This window comes from Helicoverpa zea, chromosome 6 (assembly GCF_022581195.2).
Source record: "Helicoverpa zea isolate HzStark_Cry1AcR chromosome 6, ilHelZeax1.1, whole genome shotgun sequence".
NCBI classification, from domain to species: Eukaryota; Metazoa; Arthropoda; class Insecta; order Lepidoptera; family Noctuidae; genus Helicoverpa; species Helicoverpa zea.
The window spans coordinates 9671418-9693331 of NC_061457.1; the positions used below are offsets into that span (position 1 = coordinate 9671418).

At 37.5% G+C, this 21914-nt stretch overlaps 5 protein-coding genes and 2 long non-coding RNA genes across 7 annotated transcripts in view; 3 read left to right on the plus strand and 4 right to left on the minus strand.

The window, feature by feature from the left end:
* Positions 1-287: 287 nt before the first annotated feature.
* Positions 288-3973, minus strand: LOC124631260 (elongation factor Tu). The gene is made up of 7 exons (XM_047165557.1): positions 3745-3973; positions 3184-3384; positions 2771-2937; positions 1380-1623; positions 1099-1290; positions 652-1018; positions 288-567 (listed from the first exon to the last, which is right to left on the minus strand). The coding sequence occupies exons 1-7, from the start codon at positions 3782-3784 to the stop codon at positions 384-386; spliced, it is 1395 nt and encodes a 464-aa protein (XP_047021513.1). The 5' UTR covers positions 3785-3973; the 3' UTR covers positions 288-383.
* A 1169-nt stretch (positions 3974-5142) lies between these two features.
* LOC124631143 (zinc finger CW-type PWWP domain protein 1-like) lies at positions 5143-9254 on the minus strand. The gene is made up of 7 exons (XM_047165342.1): positions 9182-9254; positions 7683-7766; positions 7364-7455; positions 6959-7146; positions 6448-6644; positions 5547-6162; positions 5143-5461 (listed from the first exon to the last, which is right to left on the minus strand). Exons 2-7 carry the CDS (start codon positions 7746-7748, stop codon positions 5367-5369), a joined length of 1254 nt encoding a protein of 417 aa, XP_047021298.1. The 5' UTR covers positions 7749-7766; positions 9182-9254; the 3' UTR covers positions 5143-5366.
* LOC124631142 (RING finger protein 10) lies at positions 8205-13341 on the plus strand. The gene is made up of 10 exons (XM_047165341.1): positions 8205-8582; positions 8841-9018; positions 9204-9398; positions 10603-10693; positions 10940-11161; positions 11240-11395; positions 11598-12209; positions 12292-12406; positions 12488-12732; positions 12821-13341. The coding sequence occupies exons 1-10, from the start codon at positions 8489-8491 to the stop codon at positions 13034-13036; spliced, it is 2124 nt and encodes a 707-aa protein (XP_047021297.1). The 5' UTR covers positions 8205-8488; the 3' UTR covers positions 13037-13341.
* Positions 13337-14132, minus strand: LOC124631144. The gene is made up of 2 exons (XR_006984481.1): positions 14007-14132; positions 13337-13881 (listed from the first exon to the last, which is right to left on the minus strand). It is a non-coding gene; the product is annotated as an uncharacterized LOC124631144 (long non-coding RNA).
* A 1898-nt stretch (positions 14133-16030) lies between these two features.
* LOC124631423 (kelch domain-containing protein 10 homolog) lies at positions 16031-17720 on the plus strand. The gene is made up of 3 exons (XM_047165804.1): positions 16031-16543; positions 16614-16825; positions 16924-17720. The coding sequence occupies exons 1-3, from the start codon at positions 16217-16219 to the stop codon at positions 17576-17578; spliced, it is 1194 nt and encodes a 397-aa protein (XP_047021760.1). The 5' UTR covers positions 16031-16216; the 3' UTR covers positions 17579-17720.
* Positions 17721-18628: 908 nt separating this feature from the next.
* LOC124631477 lies at positions 18629-20244 on the minus strand. The gene is made up of 2 exons (XR_006984509.1): positions 20150-20244; positions 18629-19180 (listed from the first exon to the last, which is right to left on the minus strand). It is a non-coding gene; the product is annotated as an uncharacterized LOC124631477 (long non-coding RNA).
* Positions 19177-21914, plus strand: part of LOC124631475 (adenosine receptor A2b) — a 72736-nt gene continuing 69998 nt past the window's right edge. Inside the window, exon 1 of the mRNA XM_047165888.1 lies at positions 19177-19818. Within this exon, the coding sequence (XP_047021844.1) occupies positions 19386-19818 (433 nt within the window). The 5' untranslated portion in view covers positions 19177-19385. The remainder of the gene's footprint in view (positions 19819-21914) is intronic.

A 21914-nucleotide genomic window follows, 5' to 3' on the forward strand; every position in this document is an offset into this window, starting at 1 on the left:
ATGCCCTTTCACATATAAAGAAATTGTGGCGAAGTCACATAGGGGATTAAAGAAAGGAAGGGTGAGGCTATCTGCAATACCGTGAAGGAATCGTGTGAACTCACATTCTACTATGTGGGTAAAAAAAAGTTGTTCACTTCCATTGGTTACCAAGGCCCCTGGTACACAGTGCTCCAGAATCAACATTGGGTTTTAGTCAGAATGTGACACCCACAGTGGGAGGAGTCATTTGATGATTTCTCACCAGAAAAAGGTTTATGTAATGTTGAAATAATAATTAGGAACTGTAGATTTTAACAGTTTATTGAACTTTACATTGGTAAATGCATACAATAATAATTTGAACTACAGTCCTAAGCTTAATATTTTAAATCTAACGAAATTTACTTCTTGGAAGCAGCCTTTTCTCGTGCCTTCTTGCCTTCCAAAAGCTTCAGCCTGTCTTCCTCAGACAAGTTGCTGTTGATTTTGGTAATAACACCAGTTCCAAGTGTTATGTCTCCCAAACGCAGAGTAAATCTTTGACCAGTTTCACAAACCATGGGCTTCAAAAGTCGCAAACGCAATCTGTAAATTAAAGTAAATATATTTTTACAGTTTTAAAAACCCATACAAGGGGATTGATGGGTCCATAATATTCTAAATACTTACGTAGCGTCTTCACCAGGCATCACCATTTCTTTCTCAGGAATAACAACTTGTGTGGCACAGTCCCAAGTCATAGAGAACATTTGCAATTGGATGAATGATGTAAATGGCTTTGAGCGACCTCCCTCTTCCTTGCTCAAGATGTACACAGCAGCTTCAACATTGTCGTGTGCTTTAACCGTACCAGGCTTAGCCATGACCATACCACGCTTGATCTGTTCCCTTTTAACTGAACGAACCAGAGCCCCTAACTGGTCACCAGCTTGAGCCTCATCTAAGGTCTTGTGGAACATTTCTACACCTGTGACTGTTGTCTTCATGACCTTGCCGTGTCCAACAATTTCACATTCAGTTCCCTTCTTTAGCACACCTGTAAGAAGATAACTCAATGATTTCCTTTATTGTAAACATAATTTGATTTACACTAACTTTAATGGAATGAATACAAACCTCTGTGCAAACGGCCAGTAACCACAGTACCACGTCCAGGGATAGAGTGTACAGACTCCACAGGCAAGAGGAATGGCTTGTCCAATTCACGGACAGGTGTTGGGATGAAAGCATCGACTTCCTTCAGAAGCTGCGAGATGGCTTCAGAACCAATTTCAGGGCTCTTACCCTCTAGGGCACATAATGCTGATCCTGTAAAATTCAAAAGAATGTGCTGTAAAGTCCAAACACAATTTCTCATGAGAAAAAAGACATATTTTATTAAAAAAACATAGAATTACCTTTAATGACAGGTATTTTATCACCATCATAACCCATCTCAGACATAAGCTCTCTGATTTCCATTTCTACAAGCTCCACCATTTCCTGATCAGCGGCATCTACCTTGTTGATGAACACCACTACATGTTGGATGCCAATCTGTTTGGCGAGCAGCAAGTGCTCTCTGGTCTGGGGCATCACACCATCTGTTGCAGCCACTACGAGGATGGCACCATCCATTTGGGCTGTGCCTGTGATCATGTTCTGAAAATGAATAGCATTTCTGTGAGTAACCTCATGTTGATACATGATTCTGATCATATTTATTTCATAGGTAAGTATTACAATTAGAATAGGCATGATGACAAATTTTTAAATTCCTTTGTATGATGTAGGTATACGTCTATTTTATATGAAAAATTATTAATTTTAAGAAAATGCGAATATTTTTTATCAAATAATTGCATTTTTCTCTGTCCACTTTGAATCCGGCGCGAAAACGCTTGTCAGTGTCATGGTGTCACTTGTGACGTCACGACTGAAATTACAAGACGCAAGTGAACAACGCTCGTGCAATAATTAAGTTTTTTGTGTTATTAAATATGAATTCGAAAGGGCATAGGTGTTGTGGGGTCACTGGGGGACCAAGTAAGAACACATCCAAAACAACTCCTGATAAGTTATTTGTGTACGTTCCTCACAATACCTACAAAAATACCTACGAAACAAGTGGCTTAAACTTGCAAGGCGAGATTCAAAAGCAATATTGCCCAGGGTACAACTTTATTTTTGTGAAGATCACTTTGATGTAAGTTATTACGTAGTTCTCTAGATTCTAGCATAGTTTATAATGTAAATAACTATTTCGAGGTTAGGTTTCATCTCTCATTGTTTTTTAATTAAACTAGTATACTTACATGGAAGTTTTAACATTTCTAAATTCAGCTGAACAAAAATCTTTATTTGATGCCAAAAACTTTCCCAGCATTATGATATCAATTCTAGGCAAATTAGCGCTGTTTGCATTGATAAATCCGGGCTCCATAACTCGTGTTATAAACAACTAATTAATTAAAAACAAAGATCGCAGTGGAAGTTCACAATAACGAAATGTGACGTTCGCGCGCTTTCGCGCGAGTTGTTTTGAGAAATGACGTCACGAGCTCTGATTGGTGTTCAAGATATCATGGCGGATTGCCTTATTTCGTAATTTTATTTTATAAAAATACATATTAATCACATTATTAATAAAGAAAACAATGCGCGTTTTATATTCCAAGCTTCAAGTTTAATTTAATAAATATATTATTTTAATGATTTTTGATTACTGTCATCATGCCTATTGCATTAGTGAAGTGCATACCTATCCAATTTTATAGTTCATTTTGCTTAACGTTCAGAGAGTAATTACCTTGATATAATCAGCATGACCCGGGCAGTCTGTGTGGCCATAATGCCTGGATTCTGTTTGATACTCAACATGAGCAACATTGATAGTAATACCACGGGCTTTCTCTTCTGGCGCATTGTCAATATCAGCATAACCTTTCTTTTGGGCCAAATTGACATCGGCTAATACTGTAAAAATTAGTTTTAAAATTATGTAAATGGTTAAATAAAAAAAGTTTTATTTTGGATTACATTATTTTTTAAAGTTAATAGAATGATCAACAAAAAGGCTTGTCTCAGTTTCACAGGATTGTTGTGATGTTGTAATTTAATTAGAACCAAAAATATAAATATTTAATATTGTGAACTGGGTTCACTAACTTAATTATGGTCATGAATGTCAAAGAAAACCCAGGCAATTGCTTGAAGGAATACCTTTTGTAATAGCTGCTGTAAGTGTGGTCTTTCCATGGTCAACATGTCCAATAGTACCAACATTGCAGTGAGGTTTTGTTCGCTCGAACACTTGTTTCTCTGCATAGTTCCTCCTAAGCACAATACTCAATGGTGTTAAACCAGATACTGTGTTGCTTCTAACATGTGAACAGTTGTTCTGCTTAAGCAGCAGTTTTACAGCTGAAACAAACATAATTACACATATAGTTAGTATGTTAGGTTTTTCAGCTGCTAATCAATAACTTAACCTCAAAATTTTATGAGTTATTAAAATAACCCAAATAGACACAGATGATCGACAATAGAAATTAAATGTGCCATTGGAGTTTGGTAAAACACCTGCGATCGACATATCTGTAAATCACGCAACCTACTTTTACATAATCTTGATAACTGAAGTGTGATTTTACTTACAATAATATGGCGACTTACAGTAAACAAAAATAACTTATACGGTTAATTTCATTCATACAAGGGGCGAAAGAGTATCAATTTAGTCATTTTAATCAAGTACTTTAGTTTTATTGAGACCTGCCGTACCTGGGTTAACCAAACTTTTAGCGAATGATATGGTGGCCATTCTTATTTTTTATCTACAGCAAATGCTGCAGCTATTGTGAAACACAAGTCACTCGATTTACTATTTAGAGTTTTAACAAATATATACGACGTCTAGGCACCAGCCGAAAATTCTTTTTCCAACTTGATGGATAATTTTCAGATTTTCCTTGCCTTTGCCTTGCCTTTGCATCCACAGATGATAAAAGTAATCAATCAGAGACTTGAAAAATATTGCCACAGAGTATATTATACTCTCAATATTTTTTGTGGTCTCTCAAAATATTGTAATCAAATTGTAATGCAATATTGCAATAATATTATTATTGCATTACAATATTTTGAATTTTTCATATGTTTAATTATTTAATTGCGCAGCTCGTGGGGAAGCCTTTATTAACCTTGAGTAATAGTATTGAAAAGAGCAATAAAGGATTAATTACGAGGCCAATAGAGCTGTATTCACAACATTTTTAAGCTCCAATTGACATTCTCTCAGAATTCCTTTGCATCGAATAAACCTTATTTTTCCATTTCTGTTTCTTCCGGAATGTACGGAACCACCACGTACTTTTTTTTTACCCCGCCACTTTACCAGCTTCCACAGTATCGATATCTGACATGCTCAGGGCCCCGATTCTCCTAATTTTACTTAAGCAACATTCGATTGACGTTCGACTCGATTCGACTGAGATCCGATCCCGACTCGATTACGATTGAAGCGTATGTGGCATTCCGCTATGTTTTCTTTGAAATAAACGTTTTTATCCTTTTCTGTCATTCAATAATGAATCATTTTGTCTGCAAATGATTTACGATTGCAAAATGATTGTACAGCAAACTACCGTATAGACCAAAATTACCAAAATAGCAGACCAATCGTACGCCAATCAAATGTCAATCGAATACGATTGGTCTTTTATTAGTAGTAGAATGCCCGATATGGTTAAAACTGCTATTGCGATTAGATTTCTATTCGATTTTGACATTATTAACTTAGGAGAATCGGGCCCCAGGTTTATCCAGTCTTTCCCAAGTATTCTCAACACCACTGAAGAGGAAAACTTATATACATACATGCTATGGTTTTCAAAAACATTTGTTATTTTTGATTTGTCAAGTTAAATAGGTCCTCACGACGCTCTAGTTGCTATCAATTTTACCTACATCTTCTTTTTCACCAGCCTTCACCTCGCCTCATGTCATTCTAAGCAGTCCGTACTTACTTATTGTACATTAGTACACAACTCTCTTCGAGGACAAGGTAAAATGTCATAAGTTAAACATTTTATAAAACTCATTAACCCTTTAGTCAAACCATTGCAACGGTTTTACGGGGCTTAGTATAATTTAGACTTTCTTTGTAATAAATAAAACGAATTTAAATCAAAATCAAACATTTATTACATTCGTAAGAGCTAACACGTGAACTTAAATATAAATAGGTACTAATTACACGTAGGTAGGTAGGTACCACTTAAAAGTCAAAATCATCACTATTTGGAGTAACCATCCTGATGGTAAGAAAGACCTAACTGCTCGATAGCGCTCTCCGGCACATACGTTGCAGAACTAATTATTGCACGTAGGTAGGTAAGTATCACTTAAAAGTCAAAATCATCACTGTTTGGAGTATCCATCCTGATAGTAAGATTTAGCTGCTCGGTGGCGCTCTCCGGCACATACGTTGCAGAAGTATCTAAAGTAACATAAAGGGGGGTTAAAAATGTTTTAAGATAGTGATTAAAAAAGAATCTTATGTAATGTAAATAAATACTTTTTACCATTATCAATAGAGTCTGCCTCCGTACTTCCTATTTGAACTATCATAGAGTTTGATGGCTTATTCCCATTGCAAAAAGATTCAACATTCGTCGAATTTTGTGTCTCGGTGTTATTTGGTTTTTGGATATTTATATCACCGGGCAAATTGTTTTCTTCTACACTTTGATCGTTTATTTCACTACATTTGTTTTCCTTCCTAGCCCTTTTTTTCGGTGTACCCAAAATAATGACGTTGTTATTATTTTTCTGCATCGCCTTAAAGTCCTCAACAGTGTCATCGTCTGAATCCGAAGACTCAATCGGAAAATCAACATTAAACTTCTTCTTTAATTGTTTCTGGTATTTCTTTAAATCTTTTTTCTCTGGCTTTTTAGGACTGATAACTTTTCCCTTATGTCTAGCTATGAAGCTGAAACGAGCTAGGCGAATTTCTAACGGAACTTTTTCAGCCTCATTTGCCTGTGCTATGGCCGCTTTAAGACGATTATAATATTTCTTATTTTTCAACAAAAGTTTTGTCATTTCTTTGTTAGAAGAATATGGTTTTAACTGTTCAGGAGCAATCCACGCTCGAGTAACTTCCACAGCATCAAAAAACACAACATTGTAATGAGTCTGAAAAGTAAAATAGGTCCTTTAAATCCTATTTATATTTTAAATGTGAAAGTTTATGAGAGTGTATGGATGGATGACTGTTATTCTTTCACGCAAAAACGGCTGGACCGTTTTGGTTGAAATTCGGTATGTAGATAGGTGATACCCTGCATTAACACATTTTTATCAACACACCACACGGGCGAAGCCGCAAGCGGAAGCTAGTATTTTTATATTATCTAGTTAAATCAGAATAGCTGCCCCCTAACTGATGATTTAAATGCAAATTCAAAGGAAAAAGTTTACGGGTATATCAGAGAAGCCATCAAGCCAGTAGTATTGCTCAGTGTCGGGACAGTCATCCACCATGGCCGGCCACCATGGCCAGCCACCTAGGCGGGCCCACACCAGCGACCCGGCTGCATACTCGCTATGGATCAAGTCTTCCTCATCATGGAGACGCAGAGGAGCTTCGGGTACAGAACAACTGGCGAACTCAGGGTCTGAAATTTGAAGAAAAAATTATGATTATTTAAAAAAGACAAAACTTCGTTGGTACACTGCCGGCGCGGGCGGTGTGATACTCAGAAAGCATAAGGTTGTTATTTTTATTTATAAAGGACTATAGTGAAATTCCTTATAGGGGGACGACGTCAGTTGCTGTCAGCCGGAGTTAAGCCATTCGCGTTATGGAGTCGATGAGAAGTTTTATTTATTTAGTAAATAAAATATGCCTAGATAAATCAGCCTAGGGCCTAGGCGATACTAAATATAATAAAACAGTTAAAATATTCAAAATTTTGTATAAACTGCCAACCTGTATTCATCCGACAATACCATTTCTTAGGCAATTCGTGTCTGTCGAGGACATTAGGCAGATACCGCCAGCGGTCACATTCGTCGCATTGCACCCACAGGCCAGCCGTGCGGCGCTTCTGCAGCCAGATCAGCCTCTCGCTATGAGAGAGCTCAAGTGGAGGCTGACTCAACACAACCTTGTATGAGCTGACAATGCAAGGGTTATTATTGGTTTAAAAATCACTACATAAACAGCAATATATCATATAAATACAACTCCTCCAGGAATGATGGCAATAACATTCAAAAGATGTATGTTCGTTATTTGTGAATATTGTGCCTTATGAAAGCCTGCCCTTTAATAAAGTCACAATACTGTAAGAATTTAAGGTAATAAATAGCATATAAAGTATAAAGATTATACCTGCTTATCTGCGAAGGTGGTTTTTCAGTCAAATCAACGTTTTTAGCAAACGTCAGTTTCTTTGGCTGGTTACAAAGCATTTTGGTTTCAACCTGCAAAGTTTTTTAAGTTTTAATACTCGAATTGATTTTACTGTGATTAAATAGAGTGCGCGTATTGGCAAACATTGTAAAGGGTACTCACAAGCCAATTAAATGAACTGATTACATTCGTAAGGAAGGAGGCAGTTGTAAAAAATACGAGCACGACCTACCTTCCTTCAAAAAATAAAAATGATTTTTTTTTCCTTAGCCAGCGACGATGCGGAATAAACACTTACAGACGGTTGACGAGCTTCTTCCTCGGGCTCTGAAGCCTTTTCTTTGGGTAAAGCGGCACTATTCATGGTCTGCGTCAAAATTTTCTGGTAATGAAAATTGAAACACGTCCGTCAATCAACGCAAAAATTTATGTTTCGCGCCAATTTAGCTTTTTTTACTGTATAATTTGGATACGCGTCATTTAGCACGAAACAATGTTTTCTTCACTAATAAATTAGTTCTGCATTAAAATATATCTTAAATAAATAGTTAAATTATTTGTTCACTGATTTTATATCTACTAAATTTAAAACGTATAATAATTTAGTGGAAAAAAAGATTATTAAAATTAAATTACGTCAACTGAAAATAAACTGATGAGTCATGTCAATTACTTTATAATAAAAATCATTTGTTTATCGAATTTTAAATACTTAAAAATAAAAATATTTATAAAAAGCATATTGAGTTAAGTTTATTTCTAATTTTATTTGAACCATTCGTGAGATTCTGTGAAATAATATAAATCAGCGGAAGTGCGCATCCGATTCATCGGCTGGCTGCCGGTCGGTCGCCATATTTGTGGCGAGCTAAAAAGGGTTTCGTTCTCTAAAGTTTTCGTCGTTATCGACGAAAGGGAGTAGTTATACTCCCTTTTTTGTGTTTAAAGTTTCGTACTTGTCTATTTACCGCGTGGTAAAAGTAATTTGTATAGAGAAATCTATTTTTCTTTGTTTTGTATTATAAACATGGCTTTCTAAAATGTCGGCCTTGCACGTAATATCGTTATCTCCTTGCGGAGTCCCCCGCTCAGCTGTTTCTGTGGATGTTGGAGGAATCCAGAATGGACAAGAAATCTTTGAACCGATCTTCTCAGCCACAGTCGAGGGCATCAGCCATCGACTGTAAGAAAAATACTGGTGAGTTTTTTTTCTTGTCTTGTGTAGGTGGTAGGTACTTACTTCATTTCATAGTGTTACGGATTGTGATTAGAATTTTGTCAAGGTGCATAATAATTCTACAATTCTAACTAAAATTAACGTTGGCTCGCGTTAATATCCTGGTGATCATGGTAGGCACTGATAGGTATTGCGTTGATGATATCACGTCACTACCGCTTAAAATATTTTGTAACATGACAAGGAGGTATTATGAAATTGTGATAACCTTTCTTCCAGATTTGACACAGAGGCCTTGGCCGCGTAATAATAAGAAACGTGAAGGACCTGGAAGTACTCCTAAAAATGAACCTAGTAGGAAGAATGTGCCGGCTCAGCGTGGTAGGGGACAGGTTGACAGGAGACCCCGCGCTCGTGGTCCCACCGGTTACCCTATGGGTGGAACGTCGAACACCAGGTAGGTTGAACATAGTAAAAGTACTAAATACTGGTTTATTGTGTAAGACTACACTAGCATCAAAACAGAATATTATAACATTAAATATTGAATTGCAAGACAACCCACTGACTGAATTTTCAGTCCAAGAACTAGATAATAGATATTATTACATAGATCTCACCAATAATTTACTTAAATTACAGGGTAGAAGAGGATGATGAGCCTGAAATAGGCTCAGTGTTTGTGCCCGGAAGCAAAAAGCAAAACTTGAACCATTTGCTGAACTTCATGTATCCCTCTCGTGGGGTGCCGGAGCGTAGAGGTGTCCAGCAGCGTCGGCCAGGCCAACAGTATCGTTCTTCAAACCGGCATGATCATGATCTCTATCTAAGGGCATAGTAAGTTCAAACCATAGATATAATATTACTAAACAAGATTGCGCACGCTCAAAATATATATTTACGAAAATGAACTCTATTCTAACGCAATAAGGTACTAAATTGGTTGCATAATACACAGAGGCAAATCCGAGCCGAGAGGGATAGTTCGAACGGAGGCTGTTTGTCTCTTTCTAACACCTTGCCAGCATAAAAAAATGTTGTGATCAAAAGTTTTGTCTTCCCAAAAACAATTGAATCACTTATATTTTGATCTTATTTTAACAATTGTAAGTCAACAAATTAATAACAATCGCATTAATTTATTCGTATTTATTATTAAAACATAAACAACATAAATTTTTATTTTGTTTTTTTTTTATTTTCTAGCGGTAACCCTGAACATTCTTGGCGCGTAATCAGCATTTAAAATTTTGTTTATATTTTTTTGTATTAAATCAATTTAAACTATTAAAATGGTGAAAAAGTGTTGCGTTTCTACTTGCAAAAGTGAATCCTATGGTGGTTGCAATATATCGTTCCACAGGTTAGCTAATAATAACATTTTCGTAGACCAAACAACTAGGGTGCCCATGAATTCTTGTAACGAGTCAAAATATGGTTGATGGATTTTAAAACTGTTGTACTATTGTTATAGCTTCCCAAAAAATTAAGAAAGGCGACATAAATGGCTCAGCAGTCTATATATGAAGTAGAAATACAAAAAAAACAGTCTTCACTTCGAATCTTCCTGCTTTTATACTGCTAATTTCCGCTAATTATTAAAAGCCTTTATTAGTACCTTAAGGTCACAAACTGCGTAAGTTAAAACTTCAATACTAATCTGTGTTTAATAATCTTAGCAAATTCGGATTTGTCTCACATAGCTTAATCTCATAGTCACCCTATTAGAAAGGGACAGACAGCCTCCGTACTAACTGTTTCACTCGGCTCGTTTTTTGGGTTTATATGCGCAGTCCTGTTTACTAATATTATGTCTATGGTTCAAACAACACTAAAGGCCAATTGAGCAGAGATAAAAGATTTACACACAGTTTATTCATAATTTGTTAAATCTTGTATTATGTAGGATATCTGTTTCTATATTTTGAAAAAATAGTAGATAACCTTCAGAATAAAGATTTGTACTTTAGGTTTCAGATTTATGCAAATCTGGAAATCTTGCTTACTACTATATTGGCTAAAACCTTTCTTTTTTTATCAGTTGCCAATTTGTGGTGAAAGAAGATGGAGATTATAAGCCAAACCTCTTGGACCCTGATATACCCATTAAGTGGGAACATATTGAAGAAATTGTAAGTATCAAATACTTTTTTTATGTGTTGGTATAAAAGCTTAACTAATTGACTCGTTAATTAGAATGACTTGTTCATACTAATCAGTATCACAGTTTTTTTTAATTATAATCATTAACACACAACACAGTTTCTAAAGTATTTCAAATATATTGTTGAATTTGATAGGTTCTCAAAAGTCTACAAAATAATGATGAGTGTAACTAAACCTTTTTGTTTTAAAATTAATAGTGAATTGCTCTTTAGGTGGTTAGAGGCACAGGTCGTTCCGAGTGTCCAATATGCCTGGGCCCTCCGGCTGCGGGTCGCGTCGGCCTTTGCGGTCATGTGTACTGCTGGGCCTGCGTCCTACATTATGCTGCAGCTCATGAGAAGCAGCCACCGCCCTGCCCTGTGTGTGCTACACCACTACATGTCAAAGATATGAAACCCACAAGGATTGTACAATGGGGTTCTCCTGCTGAAGAGGTCGGTGGTAATACTAACCTTAAAACCTTATCTAAACTATTTTTTTTTTTGTGCTAATTATGTTCTGTCATAACTTAGGTGACGATGCGCCTTGTACGTCGTCTGCGAGGTTCAACCACAGTTGAAGTGGCGCCTCCACGCGGACAAGTGACCGAAGCGGCAATACCCATTTTGCCTTTAGAAAACATCAATAATGCACCATACTGCAAGATGTTTTCTGCTAATAAGCAACAGGTAAATCTATTACTCCATTTGCTTTGGAAAATAGAAATATGCATTGCATACCCACATACATGATACATTCTTACAAACTGTCGCATTCATTAACACAACAACTTAACAATATCATTTTATAGATAATGCACTTATATATTGATAATGTGCCGGTATTTCATGGGATCTTGGCTCTTTTCTTTAATCTGCTGTCAAATTCCAGGTCCATGAAATTTTGAAACGGGAGAGGGAAGAAATACAAAGACAAATATTGGCAGAAATTGATACAACTGAAATAGTTTTCTTGGAACAAGCATTAGAAATGCTCAAGTTGAAAGAAGAAAACATTGACGCTAAGTTTTATGAACCAAAGGTTAAAGAAGAGGAAAATGATAGTACAGTTACTACTGTATATGAAAAACAAGAAGTAAATCAAAACAAATTGGACTGGTTCGACGTGAATGACGAAGGAGGAGCTGCATGCATTGATATCATTCATAATAATATGGAGGACCTAAATCTTAACGCAGTTGATTCCAACTTAAATCCTGACGCACCATCTTTTGAAATGGATGATGTACAGACAGAAGAATTTCCACTAATTGAATGTGTACCTGAAGAAACAGACCCAATTGAGGACAATGCTGTAACAGACATTGATAAACTCAACCAAGCTAAATATTTTTATTTCTATCAAGCTGATGATGGACAGCAAGTATTTCTCAACAGTTTGAATGTGCGCATTCTCAATGCATCTTGGGGTGCATTAGCTGCTGCGCCGCAAGTTATAACTGGCCGCGTATTGCATCGAGAAACATTCTCTCTCAGTGAACAAGTGAGACAACATTTATAAGCAAATTATACTTTTTTATATTATTTAAATCAACCATTACTAACTTCAATTCTTATTTTTTCAGACTAGAAAACATATGCCTTGCACCGCACACTTGCCTCTCTATTGTGCGTATGATATTGTGGAGCTGGAATTACAGCCACCTTATGTAACTCCATCAGCTCTGCAAAGCTTCACTGGTAATTATATTATTATCGTTTTAAATAAAATAGTTTTTTTTTTATAATATGTGCAAGTTATTAAATAATCTCACTCTTTAGATGAATTGGACCGTCGTGCACGGATGCGCGCGCGTCATGAGCGTGAGGAGAGACGCCGCGAGCGCGCTTACCGTCGCGCCATAGAGGGGCCGCCGAAGCCAGACGTTTTCTCTGAAGTTCTTTTCCCACCGGCTCCGCCCTCATTCTCCAGCCCACCTTTAGACCCTGGGCCATTGACAACATTTGAACAATCTAGCCCATCTACTAGCTTCGGATCCCCGCCCCCGGGTCCATCGTTTGCTAAGGTAATTTAGTAATTTCATACATAAATCATTCATGAAATTGATGAACACATGATGTTGAGAAAATAAAAAAAACATTATTTTTTCACAGATGGCGAGCACTTGCGGCACTTGGCGCGTGCGTAAAGTTGCGGAAGCTCCGCCGCCGCCCCCCGCTGCTGACGACGAGGTGTCGGCTCCGCGCTCGCTGGTGCTGAGTGACGCTATCGAAGCTGCGCTCCACGCCGCCTCCTCGCCCTCTGGCAAGAAAAACAAAAAGTCTAAGCAAAAGGTCCTCTTTGCAACTGGGATGCAGCGCTCCGCTTAATATTCAATGTGATTTACGTTATAGTTACTATTTGTTAATAATTTAATTTTGGTTACTGGATTTGGTTTCTTAGTTTGCAAATTATAAAATATTATTTTCTACTTGTGAATCATACATTGAGTCATATATTATAACCTATAGCTATTCTGCAATTACGTAGATAAAGCAACGTCTTATTATAAAAAAATATATTCTTTAATAGCTATATTAGAAACTAACGACTTTGGTCTCCATTTAATGGCAAGATATTAAGCTCTTCATTGTGTTACAAGATTTGTGGTGAAATAAAATATGATTATATTACATTTACGTCTTTTATTGCATAATACCTATTTTGCACGAGTTCACTCGTGTCCAGTGGTAACTACCTCCCGTCATCCCGTGACCGTATTACACCGGCTTCCCACGGTGCGTGTTTTCGCGGACGCACGCCGACGGACGCCGACCAGCACGCACGATGCACCGTGGGAATGGCCTCGTGCGTGGTCGTTTGCAACGTCTGCAGCGGTGCGCCGGTATCCGTCGCAAGTCGGTAACTTCAAAGGTGCGGACAGGGATTTTATGTCATTCGTTAATTTTCTACCGTGATCCCACTGCCATGTGTGACAAAACACAAAATAAATAAAATTATATCTAATTCAAATTTTAATGTAAGTGTATATAGACATATTAAGTCGTTAAACGACTTTTGTTGTATGCTGATATCCACCAGCGCCGTGGTTTCTTTTTCCTTTTACTACTCGTAGATCGCATAATTTGGTACTTGTTAATTAATATCACAGCCGCTGCTGCAGCGACGACACGTTCTCTTTCACTTTGCATTTTGAAATGAAGTTTTAAAAGATCTGCACAGACCGACACGCACCGTGGGAAGAGCCCTGTCCGTGTGCGTTACCGTCCGTCAGCGTCGGCTGTGGTGCGTGAGGATCCGCAGAATCACGCACCGTGGGAACCAGGCTTTAAATGTCACTTCAGTTTCTCGGTGGTCTCGGTAAAACGGGACACTATCACAAGACTTAGCGCCCTTTCCGTTTATCACCAGGCTGTATCTCAAAAACCGTGATAGTTAAACAGTTGAATTTTCAAAACTTATTTATTTTTGCGAATATTTATTATTTCACAGGTGATGTATTATTGTTGTCGCTATAATGACAAATACAAAAAAAAAATTTAGGGCCATTGTACAAAAAACTTTTTTTTATATATATGTCGGAGGGCGCCGAAACATCAGGATGGCACTATCGTCCGACATCAGTTAGGGTAATCAAGCAAAGAGATAACTCAAAGAAACTCAAAACTCAAACAAACTAAAAACTCAAACGTTTATTCAAATTAGTCAGAACAAAAGACAGCCCCTAAAACGCCCGCCCTTCGCCACTTCCTATGTGTTTTGGCTGGGAAGAAGAAGTGGCGGAACAAACTCCCCAGCAACACATGTCTGTCTGTTAGGTTAGAGGAACCATTACAATACAAAAATCACAAGACTCTACAATAACACTAGGTACACTACACGTAACGAAATTTAGTTTCGAGATGTGCGCAACACGACGACTCGACCAGGGGGAGGACACTCCGTACATTTTGACAGCTAAGTAAACGAAGAGTCGCCACCTTTTATTTGGCCCGGAAACTATTTACTATCTAAAAGATACCTTAAATTACCAACAGATGGCACTACACTATAATCGATTTTGTTTGTTAATATAAAATTATTTATGCAATATTAATTAGAGAAAAGTATGAGGAAAATATTAGACACTTTAAAAAAAGATATAATAGGTGAATAAATTAAATACGGTTTAAAAAAGCACAAATATCAAATTTCATCTAAAAAGACCTGGTGTCAGTATTCCAAGTAACTTAACAAAACCGATCATAATAATATCAATATGGCGGTTTTTTGCATTCCGCATACACGCGTAAATAAAAAGTAATATATAATAATTATTTGTTTTCCTTCGACCTTTTACTATATTAACGATGACATTTTCTATTAGGGTAAGTAGCACCATGTAACTATAACGATAACCAATGTTATAGTTATATGGTGCTACTTACCCTAATAGAAAATGTTATGAATATGATGCATAATTATAATATTTTTATAGCTATAGCTATGTAGGTAGTTCGGGGCCAATTTAGAGAAAGATGGCGCATTGTCAAATTGGGTTGCAAGAATAACACGTGAGTGGGCTCTCTTTTCCCTATATATTACTTTACTCTTTGGACTCGACCAAGACTGAGCTCCGTCGACGCCACGCTGACCACCACGACTCTGCCAAGCGCGCCAAAATGTTGTTTCACCAGAAACGCCACCAGAGGGCGCGCTTGCGTGACGTTTAGTGTCCGTACCATTGACCTTCTCCGACATATAAATAAATGAACCGTTCGTGCGCCATATCCGACTCGTACTTGTTCTATTCCTTCTCTTACCCCCCAACACTCGGGGATCTATCAGGCAGGGAGTGGTCACGCGGTCAAGCGGTCAGTTTTGCGTTCTTTGTGTCAAATTACGTTACACAGATAAACTCACGGACGAGGCATTCTGACCGCGTCGTCGGTCAAGTAGTAGTAGTGGTAGAGCTCGAACGCAGAACGCTTGAACCGCGTGACCGCTCGCGCTCTCTGTCTGATATATTCCTCAGCGCTCATAATAGAACACTGCACTCACTTGCTATACGGCTTTTGAATATAGAATGCTCTTGTGTCTACTAGACGCAAATTCTTGTGCCCTATAATCAGAATCTTGCCCTGCCTTGATGGCTAATCTCCTTAAAACAGCTACCGTGGCCGACAATCTGATCCGATTCCATTAATACTACGTATCCGTAATCTTTTTTGAGGGAGCTAATATTTGATATATTACGGTGCGATATAGTTATGTTTATTCTCTGACCGGTTTCCTTCCTCAGAGTGCAGAAGGTATGGAAGCGGCCGGATAGTTCGGGAAACTTTAACTGACAGCTCTATAACTGAAAAATGACATCTGACAGAAGTAAGAAAATTACAAATGTCATCATTGTTTCACACTAGCGCACGCTGAATGAATCCAATCAAGGGATAAAATTATTTATTGTGAGGTTTATAATTACTATTGCATATTTTAAATGGGATCTGTTTAAATAAACGGAATAAATTGCAATTCTATTGACTTTATGAGTCAATTTGGGTAGAAAAATTATGACGTCTAGAAGAAATGATTACATTTTCGAGCCGTATAAGGTTACCGAAGTGCAATGTCGGGGTTTTGAAAGTCCCAGACCTCGTAGTGGACACAGGATAGCTTGTGATGATGCTAATATTTATTGTTTTGGTGGCTACAATCCTTCGCTGCCGCTAACTAACATTCAAAGAGATAATCCAACTTGGACGCCGGCGCGACCCCTTTTCAAAGAACTTTGGAGTTTCTCGATAGCTAGTCGAAAATGGAAACAACATAAAGTAATTGAAAACATGCCGGAAGAGTTAGCGTCAAACGCGATGTGTATGAATGGGAGATACTTAATGGTTTGTACTAACAGCAACTTGACTAACTTAGGTGTTATGAAAAGTCTGCTAAAGTTGCATCTTGTTTTAGATATTCGGCGGCACAGGTGCACCATTTGGCAACAAATGCAGTAATGATGTGATTGTGTGGCGAACATGCAATGAGGATGCAAGACTGCAAATCTTAGAAGTCACTGGAACTAGACCTCCTGGACAGTATGGGCAAGCCATATTGTGCCATGATGGATGTTTTTATACAGTGGGAGGCACTAATGGATTTGCGTATAACTGTGATATTTATAGGTAATTTATTTAGTATGGCTTATGTAATATCATATGAGGCTCATTTTTTTAAAGAAAATTGTTCACTTTGTAATAAAATTGGTTTGTTTATTTTACAGGTTAGATCTGCGAACACTAGTATGGGAGCCAGTGTTTGTAGGAACAGGTCAAGAAGGTGAGCCATTAGGCAGATACAGACATGAAATTGCCCGTGTCGGCAATAAGCTCTACATTGTAGGTGGAGGCACCGGGGATTGGGCATTTGAACTCATGGAAATACCTATGTTTGATTTCGATAATAATACCTGGAGAATACTAACTCCAAAGGCTGATGATAGTTCCAAAGATACTATTGCTCCCTTACCGAGAAAGTGCCACAGTGCAGTACAGATAGAGTTGCCTACTGGTGCACAGGTGTTTGTAGCGGGTGGCTCTGATGGACAGTCAGTGTTTGAGGATATTTGGAGGTTAAACATCTCTGATTTACAATGGACTCTAATGCAGAAGACAGTGTTACCACATCCTCTATATTTTCATTCTTCAGCAGTTACATCTTCTGGTTGTATGTATGTGTTTGGTGGTATTGAGCCAAAAGAAGATGCAGCTAGTAGGAATAATATACTTTATAAGGTCTGGCTATGTGTACCAAAATTGAGTGAAATATGCTGGGAAGCATTATTGCATTTCCATCCAAACTTAGATCAAGTAGATGGTAGATCATTGTTAAATATTGGAATTCCAAGTGAGTTTGTACAGAGATTACATATGCAGTAACAAAGTTTATTTTTTTTTTGCTGTAAGCAATATTGTGTTCTATAATTATATTTATGTATTTGTCCATTAATGATTTTATGTTTATAAGCTAAACATTTACTGACAAATATAACTTAACTTAATCATTTGTATTATAATACTACAATTTGTTTCATTTGCCTGACTTTTCATAATAATCTTGTAAATAGTTGAGAATTTTCTTAGGGTCATTAGAATAAATGAGGCCACATTACTTTATAGGTACTTACTTTGTTTAGCTAAATAGTTGTTTTGATGTCTGCAATTCAGAATGTGGGTAATGTTTGAACACGATTATATTGCTACTTGTACTTTATTTTTTTACATAAGGTTTGTATGGTTTTATAACATTGTAATTTTTGTGATGCTAAATTCTCAATCGAAAATAGTCACATATCTAAAATATTACTGTGTAGGAAACATTGAACATTGCTCAATTATTATCAGTAGGGTCAGACCATTCAAAAGTAATTTATATTAATTTAAAAAAATACTAAAAAAACAAACAGCAGAAACTACGAATTAAAACGTATCTGGGATTTTAAGGTCAGCCGTCAGGTTTGGGAATAAAACCATCACTAAACCCTTTCTGCGTTCGATTACACGCATTTTTTTTCTAAGTCTCTAATTGCAAAATAAAATTTCGATTGCGATTGAATGCGTATAAAAATATACCTAACCAGTCTTTACAAATGAAGGCGCTGACAACACCCACATTGGCTTGTTTCAAACATTTTTTATTTAAAACCGACGACCGACGTTTGACGACCTCGATGGCGCAATGGTCATCATGCCGGACCGCCGAACCTGAGGTCCCGGGTTCGATTCCCGGTTCGGTCGACATTTGTGTGATGAGCATGCTTGTTGGCCGTGGTCTGGGTGTTATGATATGTATTTATAAATATGTATATATGTAGCTATATGTAGTTTATCAGTTGTGTTAGCACCCATAACACTAGTTAATAAATAACTTACCATGGGGTTAACCGACCGTGTGTGAAAAAGGTGTCCCTTAAAAAAAAAAAAAAAAAAAAATACAATTTACTCTACTATTTGATTAATCAACTCATTTTAAAGCTATTTATTTATATTATGTTACGAACGGCGCCACCAGGCTTCTCTTTCGTACGTATTTTGTTTTGGGTGCTGTCAGCCTCTTAAGTAGACTTCAAATCCAACGCAAGCAGGCACGCGGAGTTGCTTTTTAACCAAAACTGATAATGATATTATCATAATTAGTTTAGGTTTTACGTGAAAAGCTTTTGAATTGAGCTGCATCTCTTCTAGACCTTTATTTAAGGGCAGTGTAGTAGCTATACACAGTTAATTAAATTAAATGAGCAATAACATTATTCTCGGTGTAGCGTGGGCAACGTGAACCTGACTCCTATTTCAAGGGCAGGTGGTGGCGGTCGCAAGTCGCAACAAGTGCTAGGCGCAGGGCGTAGGGCGGGATCCGTCGTCGCCACAGTTTCGCGCCAATTCGCGCCCGCAGTGATGGGAAGTACGCCTCACGGGCGGGACACGCGTGGCTCGGCCGCGGACGTTCGTAATCCGATTTCGGACAACTGTTAAGTGTTCAAACTAAAAAAAAAATACTCTACATTCGACCCTTCTGCCAATAATTATGATTGTTTTTGGTTTTCAATTAGAGGAAATAGCATCAATCATGCTATTTCCGGATACATTTCCCAAAAGTGACAAACTTGTAAAGAATATAGGAATTGTGCAGTCATACGTAATCGGAAGTGGTAGCGAAAGTTATTGCCGAGGAGACCACTAGACAACTATGACGGACACCACTGAGGAGATGGTGTCGGAGGCGACGACAGTAGCCTCCGCACCTCACCGAACACCTACTCCTGAACTTCATGCGACGTATACGACTTTCGAAATCCTAGTGGCATTGGTGGCAGTAGTCGGGAACGCTATGGTGATCTATGTGTTCCGACGTGAGCGTAGACTGCGACGACGCACAAACTATTACATAGTGTCTTTGGCAGTGGCAGACTTGCTGGTCGGTCTACTAGGAATACCGTTTGCGATACTGGCATCAGTAGGCCAGCCACGAAACCTCCATGCTTGTCTATTCACTGTGTCGTTGTTAGTGATGCTGTGCACTATAAGTATCTTTTGTTTGGTGGGTGTTTCCGTCGACCGCTACTGGGCAATCTTGCATCCGATGTGCTACTCTAGAAACGTGCGCACGAGAACAGCTATCTGTAAGTACCACTTTTACTATTCTTTCTTTAATCCTCGGTATACAAGTACCTACGTTTAAAAAGCACAATAAAACTGGATTAGATAAGTTCGTTCCATAATCGGGATCTAATCATCATCTCAACCTCGTGCTACCCAGCATTGGAGGTCCCATTATTAGTTTCTTATTATTCACTATTTATTATCATCGCTATAATACAATGGGTATCAAGACCATACAAGAGCAGAGGACGTAATACTGGTTTAATGTAGGTACCAATATCAATTAAGTATATGATCGCTAATAAAAATTAGTCTTCAAAGATTTTTCCGATAGTTTAATTGATAACTTACCTTATGGCTTTCCAATACATATTTTGGTAGGTAGGTATATCGGGTGTGTCGTTCACAATCACATTAAATTAAATGCGTTAATGTACTGGTTAAAATATGACCATTAACAAAAAGAAAAATACGTAAAAATAAAAAAATGAATTTTTCAAACAAAGTAAATACAATAAAAATGTGCGAAAATTAGAACACCATTTAAAAGTCAGTCACTACAAACAACTGAAATTCTCCCTTGAAAACTGACAGCTGTCAACCGATCAAAACATTCGATACTCCTAACTTTATCTCTGCTTTACACATGATGTTGTAAATTATAAAAACGAAAAATGAATCCTGTGGTTAAACCACTGAATGGATTAGGTTATTTTTTTTACAATTCGCCATAGAATATCATAAAGTATATGCGATAGGATTTAATGTGATTGTGAACGACACACCGATATATTTGCGGCTCTTACTAAACTAAATAGTAGAGATTTGAATGTATGAATGAATATTTATTTATACACCAGGTTGAATATTTTGTTATTTACCTACGCACCAGAGCAGGAATGGTTTTTGTATCTTTAGGTTTTCTAAACACTATAATAGAATTGTTTACAAGATTAAAATTGATTAATGAACGAGCGTAGTTGCAGAACTAAATAGGTACCTCTAATTGATACACATGAATTCTAATAGTAACTGATGGATTTAAAGAAGTTAAGAAGAGGAGCACGAATCGTTGCCAAGTAACAGCTGTATGGGTCTACCAATCCTAAGGCAAAAATCAATAAACCAAAAATATTTCGGTAGGGGGGATTATTTCAAAGGTCAAAACTCTGACAAGTCATAGGTGCTAAGAAAGAGATATCATCAGTTTACTCAAGAAGAAAGAAGCCGAACCCAAAACTGTTGGGAAAGGCTGGACAGATGGATAATTTAAAGTAAGTACAGGATTTAACCAACAGGACTCACGTTAGTGAGTAGGTGGTCGTAAATCACACATGGGGCATACGAAGAAACTTCCTGGTTATGGTATAATTTCTCGTATTCAGGTCGTTTGTAACTGAAGTGGTAAACCGAGGTCAAAAGAAGCTGCCACAAACATCGATATATACAGGGTTACTGGTAAGTAGACCGCATCCTTTCAGGAGGTGATAGTATAGGCAGGCCTCTGTCACTCGACGTACTTGCGCGCCATAAATGCCTACCGCTCGCTGGGTTACCGGTAGCCCCACGCGGCTCAGGGCGCACAACAGTCACACGCGCCGCGCGCGCTCCAATGTTATTATTTTTATTTCGTGGTACGTTATGCTGTTGGTTTTTATTAGGTTGTTTAAGCTACCTCACAAACTGATGGATTATTTTGAGTTGTGTTGGTTTATATGCGACTATTGTAAGATTTAGAAACATTTTATATGTATGAACTTATCTAGTAATTCTAATTTTTTTTTAATAAATTAATACTTATCTACTTTATGATTTTAACAACAGAGATCATTAGGTACTTATTTTACTTTAGATACCTACTTAGTTATATGAACTGTATTATGAGTTTTGTAGCTCAAAACATATCTCGAGTGTAAGTAGGTATAGTTCTGGTCCAACTTAATGACGACTCGGAACATTACGTGTTTCGCTACGCAGAAACCAATTTTAGGTATGTATCAACACTCGACGGAGTTGCACCATATGGGGTATGGCACTTGTGCTCGAAAAATAGTTGGAAACCGCCTTTGATTTTGACGAAAGCTTTACTTAAGTACTTACCTATGCTTACGTATTA